The 7,548-nt window shown below is 41.7% G+C and overlaps 1 protein-coding gene across 1 annotated transcript; it reads right to left on the reverse strand.

Moving 5' to 3' along the window:
- Positions 1 to 882: 882 nt before the first annotated feature.
- Positions 883 to 7,400, reverse strand: LOC119357281 (zinc finger protein zpr1-like). Its single transcript, XM_037624270.1, has 16 exons — positions 7,084 to 7,400; positions 6,940 to 6,984; positions 6,803 to 6,843; positions 6,623 to 6,704; positions 5,055 to 5,099; positions 4,908 to 4,964; positions 4,747 to 4,806; positions 4,536 to 4,663; positions 3,604 to 3,868; positions 3,462 to 3,528; positions 3,244 to 3,314; positions 3,041 to 3,130; positions 2,352 to 2,460; positions 1,789 to 1,880; positions 1,336 to 1,441; positions 883 to 1,184 (listed from the first exon to the last, which is right to left on the reverse strand). The coding sequence occupies exons 1-16, from the start codon at positions 7,213 to 7,215 to the stop codon at positions 1,081 to 1,083; spliced, it is 1,494 nt and encodes a 497-aa protein (XP_037480167.1). The 5' UTR covers positions 7,216 to 7,400; the 3' UTR covers positions 883 to 1,080.
- Between the last annotated feature and the right edge of the window lie 148 nt (positions 7,401 to 7,548).

Raw genomic sequence — 7,548 nt, forward strand, 5'->3', positions numbered from 1 at the left:
TTTGTGGGCGTTCAAACCTTGCCATGTACGCAACGGACACCCCTGATCCACACAAAACCTCTCCCGCGTCCGCTCCCTCTCTCACGCCAAGCGGTTGCCGTGCATTCATGCCGTCAGCGCCGCATTCATGCTAACCCGCGGCGTGACTGGACATGACAGGATGGCTATCTACCGCATTTACACCGGCTACCCGTTCGTCCGCCTGTCGGCATTAAAAAAACAGGTGTGTTGGAGAAACCCACTCTGAGGCAGGTGATCGCTATTTTATAATTGTCCATGCCTGACACGGTCCGCACCGTACCACCTTTGCTTCCGCCCCTCCTCACTGCACCGCCTCCGCCATGATCGCGAGGCCTAAAGTGTCGTGGGGTAACCTTACGGCAGAGTGAAAACGCTCTCGACTCATCTTAGAGTAAATCATCATTAGAGTAACCCAATTTACTCTAATTGATCTGGTATAATGATCAGCTGCAATCAGTGATTCATGAAGTTCCTAAGATAGACTATAAAAGTAGTGGGTTCAATTCTATCAGGATGGCAAAGTAATCAACAGTAATGAGATATCCTCTTACCACTCCTGCTGAGTTTTATTTTTTCAGCTTCATCGGCAGAAACAAAGTTTAAACAGCAAGCAGAAGCAAAAGGAAAGTTAATGAGGAGTTGAGAAACAAAATCGGGACTACAGAGAAAATTGCTGCCTTGGAAGAAAAATTTGTTGAAAATCAGGTCATCGGAATCTGCTGCCTTCCAAATCATCATCTCATGTCGATTTGTACTACTGCCGTAGTATCAGACTATTTCTCCATTCAGCTACTTCTACTGGGTATATATTTTCATTGCAGCATATTTTTTATACTGAAAAAAAAAAGTTGACCTGCAGCCTTCAAGAATACAAGTGTTGCACGATTGAACCAACGTCTTTGCCAAGGTGAACAAATAAACTATATAGTTGAAACCATCTCCATACCACCTATTGATTAGGTTCATTCGTAAAATAAAAATTGAATACACCACGGAGTACCAAATTTCAAATTACAGGTTACAACATTGTGCACAACGAGAAGACTAAACCAATATCGATTATGACGTGCTCGTCGTGTTGTAAGCCATATCCGCAGAGGACGTGTCCATGTCATTCAAGCCCAGCTCCTCGTTTTGCTCCCAGCTCCTCTCATACTCCTCAACTGCAAGTCAATTCACACACAAGCAGGTACAGGAATATTAGTAAATATTTTTCGGCAATTCAAAGCAATGGGTAAATCATTGTGTAGGCAAAACAGAACAAAAAGTTTGCAACGAGCAGTATCATTTCTTGTTAGCTGTTTGTCATCTTACTTGTTAGCTGTTTGTCATCTTCTAGCGAATCTGTCGCTGGAGCAATAAACGAAGCCGCCAATGCATCATCAAGAATTAAAGTCCATGGCTCTTCTAGATTTAGAAGCTGAAATATACAGATACACATTAAAATATGTATGTAACAAATTGAAGGAAATCATTAACAGATTAACTCATGACATCCTTCGACACCTATGCTGAAAAGGGACACCCAAAACAGCAGGTTATTTTCCACATGTTAGTAATAATTACATTCAATTCTGGACAGTAATTTGAAAAAAACGATTTGCTCCATGTTTACCAAGAAAACAACGCTGCCAGACAGCGAAGACTTTCACAAGTATACCTTTGCTCAAGAACTGATGTGTGCTTTATTATATTCTGAAGATTAGGTGAAATAGAACCTTGCTACAGCGACAATGTTCAACATATCAAAAGGAAAAAAAAACCAACCTTTGCTAATCTCTCTGTGAAACCATCCCATTTCTTCTTCTTCCATTCATATGTGCTGTCACCCAGCTGGAATCCATGAACTCGCTCCAGTGCTGTAAGCCCAAAAAGATGCATATATTTGAGTTTCAGGAGGAAATTTGTACCCATAACAATTCTAACTATCACATCGTATTCTGGTGTACTTCATATCGACGTAAGTTGCACAAACTCTGTTGGAACACAAAAGCTTCCACAAACTTCAATTTTTTTTAAAAGCTTCCTCTAAATCTAATGTATATGCATAACTGAAAGTGCAGAGAGTAACAAACATACATGTGCCACAATATTTCGAATAAATTTCTGCCTGGTCATATACTGTTAAGCTGTTGGCAAAAGAGATGGGCCTACGTCTAGCTATGAGAGGAACATCAACTATGCAACTTACCTTTGAGATACTTCCATCTCATACAAGCTACAACAAAAAATACTGGAAGACACACCTTTGACTAGAACTAGCATGGTTCTTGCAGTCAATTTTGGTCCCATAAACAGAGGAGGCATGAGCATATAAGTGGCGAACATACCCTCGCATATTTTCACAATTAAACCTTCAACTGTTGTCACAATGCCACCCAGTGTTCCGCTTGACAGCTCCAACTCAAGTTCAGGTACACTAACTGCTGCTGAATCTGACTGAAAAAATTAAGAGGTCTGAATCAACTAAGTTACATATGAGATATTGCAACAAGTCTGAACATCCTTTTTGGTTTTGCTAAATAATGGATAGTGGAGCCTATTCATCCATTTTGGTATGAAGAAACTGTAGTAAGATTCAACCTAACACACATCATGTTCCTTAATTACACAAGTATCACCAAGTTAAACTGTATTCACTGCTAAAAGCTCCAGGTTATCTAGTCCAAAACAGCTGAGTCATAACTAAACAACTACCAGCTCAATTGAAGAAGAAACTTACAAGGGGTAAGACAGAAAGAAGTAACACTAATGTTCCCCATTACATATGTATAATCATTAATCTAATGCACATATATGAAAACTACTCCCTCCGTTCCTAAATATTTGTCTTTCTAGACATTTTAAATGACTACTACATACGGATGTATGTAGACATATTTTAGAGTGTAGATTCACTCATTTTGCTCCGTATGTAGTCACTTGTTAAAATGCCTAGAAAGACAAGTATTTAGGAACGGAGGGAGTAAAAGATTTGCATGAGAGAGAATGAGAGAATGGGAAAGAGTAAATTTCTAACCTTTATGACATCACGACTAAGATCTTTTACATTTCGCACAATCAGTGTTGTTTTCTTTCCTTTAGCTGGGATTTCACCACCAGGCTTCAACTGGTTAACGAGACAGTGGCATTTTTTAGTTCAGAAGTGTGACCAAGTACAACACTGGTAAATCCAGTTCTTTTTATATGAAAAAAAAAATCAAATATGACACTGGAACTGACCTCTGAGTTGCGATAGCCACACGCATCACATGATGTAGCCATAACAATCACCTCTCGAAAATATGGGATTTCTACCAAAGGTTAAGGATCAGACACTAGTAAATACTGATTACTTGCAGCATTGCACCTCCATATAGTAGGATTGATCACATAAACAAAGCTACCAGAACCAAAACACTAGTCTATTTCCGAGATTGAATTTAAGGTGCAAAGGATACTTGTAGAAAAGAATCGTGTGACACACTCAGTAGCACAGGCTGCACATGTTGATGGTAAAGTATCAACCTGCCCAAGTAAATTTTGTAAGCCATAAGAGATCTTAATTGTTGATATGATTATTAGGCGACTGAACAGATGTACCTCTTCTGGTGCTGAATATCTACACAGTGCTGCAGTAATTTCATCAGAGTTTCCCTGAGCTATAGCACGGCGACCTGCAACAGCTCCAACTGAACCATGTGGAATCCTTTGCGGCCCACCAGAGTTTCCTTCCACTGTTGAAGCATCCTGAGAAGAGTCTCCAGATTCTTTGGTTGGTTCAGCAAGAAAACCGAGTGCTGCTTGTTGTTCATATGTCCTCTCATAGAATCTCAAAGATAACAAAGGATCTGATGAAGGTGCATTCCTGTTGATATAGGCAGATAGATTAATATATGTCCAATTGCAAGTACTTAATGTGTGTGTGGAGCTATCAGCTATGTGCACCATAAGCCGTCACTCAAACTACTATAGGTTGTGCAGATTGCTGAATGAAGATTGAAACTCTGTGCTCTTGCCAAAGTACATTTCTCTACCCTGAACTCTAAAGACCATTTGAATTGCAACCCTCAAATATGAAAGGAATTTACTCCGCACCCCTCAGTTGACTACGCAGATTTTTTGGCTGACATGTGTGGCACATGTTTTGTTTAGTTGATGTGGCGCCTACATGGGAAATGTAGATAACAGTGGGAAAATCAAGGAATTATTTAATGATAAATAATTTCTACATCCCATAATTTATTTACAGATTAGTTGAATTTCATAATTAATATATAATAATCCAAATTTACAGTTTTAAACACACATGCCTTACCCATATTCCCTTGGATATCATTCACAATTTTCTGTTTTAGTATTTATCTTTACTTTTACGACCGTTTCTATTATTTGATGAGAAAGAAGAAACAAAAGTAGTTTGAAGTACAGATATGCTTAGAAGTTAGAACTATTCTTTCATGACAAAGCAATTTCAAGATTCCAAGTATTCTAATCTCAAATAATATGAACTCTGAAGGCTACAAAAAACTTACGGGTTCTCGATGAAGCTGTTACCAGAAGCATCATCAAGAATAAAGGTAAAAGCAGCTTCCCCTGATCCAAGAGATCTCAATTTTACTAAGAACTGTTCAATAGCTTCAGCCTTTTGAGGATCCACTTTCTGCAGGTACCAAAAGAAATTAGTGTATCACTGGGTGGCTCAATTGTAATTGAAAAACTCAGTAGGCAAGCCACAAGCTTCACCTTTCTTTCATCCTGAAGTGCTTGCAACTCACTAACAGCTCGCATAATGCTCCCTTCCACCTAATATGCGATAAAAAAACTAAGTAACTAACAATAAAGGAAAATATAATTTAGAAGGAACCATCTCCCCAGAATTATATACAGAAAACGATGAAGCATACTGTTGAAAGTGTTCCACGTTGAGCTTCTGGAGGGATCTCAAAGTCTAGTTCTGGAATCTGCATATAAGTCAAAGTGTAAAAGTACATAAAACACAGTGAATATGTGTATAGCACAAATACATTAACAAGTGCACGGATCAGCATTACCTTAATAGTTGCTGAATCAGATTTCACAACTTGGCGGTTCAGTATCTGTGCCAAAACAGCTTGTCAGTGACATGAATATGGATAGGAAGCCAAATGCATATGGATTTAAACGTGAACTGAGGCTCACAACTGTTAGTGCAGTGAGGTACGGAAGAAGGTGGTTCAGTGATAGAGATCACAGCAATAATAACACATCACAAGTACAGTGCAAGATATACGCAGATAATAATAAATGATACAGTGAGCTTATAATCAATTAACATAAATGTGGTGGCAATTAACTGGTGAACTGGGACTCGTTGCAGGGAAGAACATATGAAATACAACAGCAAACAACTTTTCAGGTGCAAGTTGTAACATTAAAACAATGTACCATTTCAATCATTTGGAGTATCAAACAAGATCATGTTTTGTGGTCGGAATAGACAAGTATGTGTATCTATTAAAGAAGCGATGCCCTTGAACAAACTTCACAAATTTTCTGCAATGAGAAATTGAGAATGTGCCGTGGGTAAAGTTGATCCGATTGCTATATGGACCTGATGCCCATCATGCTCAGGTTTATCTTGGTGGAGGAATGCTATTGGCGTTTAAGATATCTACGGATCTACCACAGTATTACTCACTAAATCCCAAGTGATGGAGCTTCTATCTTGCTTCAGAAAGATTTTTGGTCCAACCGAGAGATACTGGCTGACAAGTTTAACTGCCTATTTTTTCGTCCTCAATCAAGATGCCACAGTTCAAGAATTCTTAGCTACTGTGCACTTACATACTCTCTTAGCTTTGTCCCTTTCAGTTCAAGCATGTGAGGAGAGCTTCCGCTTGTTATCCAGCTACGTGACTCTGTTATTCACGCGCTAGATCAGAATGATACTAGAAAATTTGCTTGGCAACTTCTCACTATTTTTTGGTGGACAGGTTCTACAGATTTTTTGTTTGAAAGAGTACCATCAGACCTAGCCCTGAGAAGTATTTGGAAATCTAATTGTTTAAAAAAAAAGTGAAGGTAGTTACTCCGCCTGAACACGAGTGGTATGATGCTCCGTTGACAGTGGCAGCTTGATTCAGGGTCGCAAGCGTGATTTACATCCTACTAACGTCCTGGAAACTTGTGATCATTTTTCTGGCTGTGATTTTGCATGGGATTTCTACGCGTTCATTGGGGCCTTCACAGGCCAATTGCCCCATGCCTCGGTTCTGCTTCTCAGCACTTTGTTGGCCTTTGTTTCGTGGGTATAGTACCAACGTGCCATGTGCCTCCTGGAATATTTGGAAGGAAAGGAGCGGGTTCATCTTTCAAGGACAGCAGCCATCATTTGCTTGCTGGAAAGTTCACTTTCAAAGTAACCTACAGCTTCGCCATTTGAGTGAAGATGTGTTTGGTAGTTTAGCTCAACCTCTACTTGACTGGTTTCTTAATCTGTTTGTTTAAGTTCATTTTTCTTTGTTCTCTCTTTTATCCAGCTTGGATATGTACAGTTTGTAAGACATACTTCTTTATTATGAAATCTACACCCTATGCTGTCTCAGTCAACAAAAAGACAAGACAAGAAAGAAAGAGATACCTCAGGCTGCCCCTTGGGGACTTTCAAGGTGTAGCAGCATCCCTTGGGCTGGAGCTGCCCTGCAAACTGAATCTCGTTGTTCCTAGCACACCGGCACATCAGACTTAGACTTTGTTTACACTAGTATAAAAAATGCAACAATTTTAGTACATGTGTGCCGTGACATGGACGCCGCGTTACCTTTCGCTGCAATGCGGGCACTCGAAAGCCATCAGAACAACCTGCAGGTTTTTACAGAGGCAGTTTCAGAACACATCCCAAGTCAGAACAGGCAGCTTTCTCCAGACACAGAGAGAAGAGTAGTAGCTGTAGCTCACCTCCCGGAAGTGCGGGATCAGAGTCAGCAGTATCCTCGTCGTGCCCTGATAACCACAGAAAATCACAACTCACAAACGTCAGCCAGCCCCTGAGGAACTCACAAACGGTGGGAAGGGGAAAAAAAGGGGTCGAGAGGCTCTCACGTTCTCGCCGCAGCGCATGCAGAGGGACTCGACGACGTGGAGCGGCGCGTCGCGCGCGCCGTCGTCGCCCGCCGACTCCGCCGCGGAGCGGATGTCCACCACCACGCCCCGTTCCTCGCCGGAGCTCGCCATGGCGTGGCGCGGGGAGGTCGGTACGGGCTGGGCTGCTCGCGGGAGGATGGGGCTTTCCGAAGCTTGTAGGTTGGGGGAGCAGGGCGGACAGCGCCGGCAGGAGGGCGTGAGCGGCGGCGGCGGCGCGAACCCTCGGAGGAGGTTTTCGTGGCTGTGGAGGACAAGGATTTTGGTGGGTAGTTGGGCTGGGGAAGACCGGAAGAAGCAGACCCAAATCCACTAGAAGAAGATGGGCTGGGTTAACGTGAAATGGCCCAGGACATGGGCTGACATGGCCCGTCGACGAAGCCCAACAGTTGAACCGGGCTCGGGCCCCATTTGGGCCTGAAGGCC

The sequence above is a fragment of the Triticum dicoccoides genome, chromosome 2A, assembly GCF_002162155.2.
Source record: "Triticum dicoccoides isolate Atlit2015 ecotype Zavitan chromosome 2A, WEW_v2.0, whole genome shotgun sequence".
Classification (NCBI taxonomy): Eukaryota; Viridiplantae; Streptophyta; class Magnoliopsida; order Poales; family Poaceae; genus Triticum; species Triticum dicoccoides.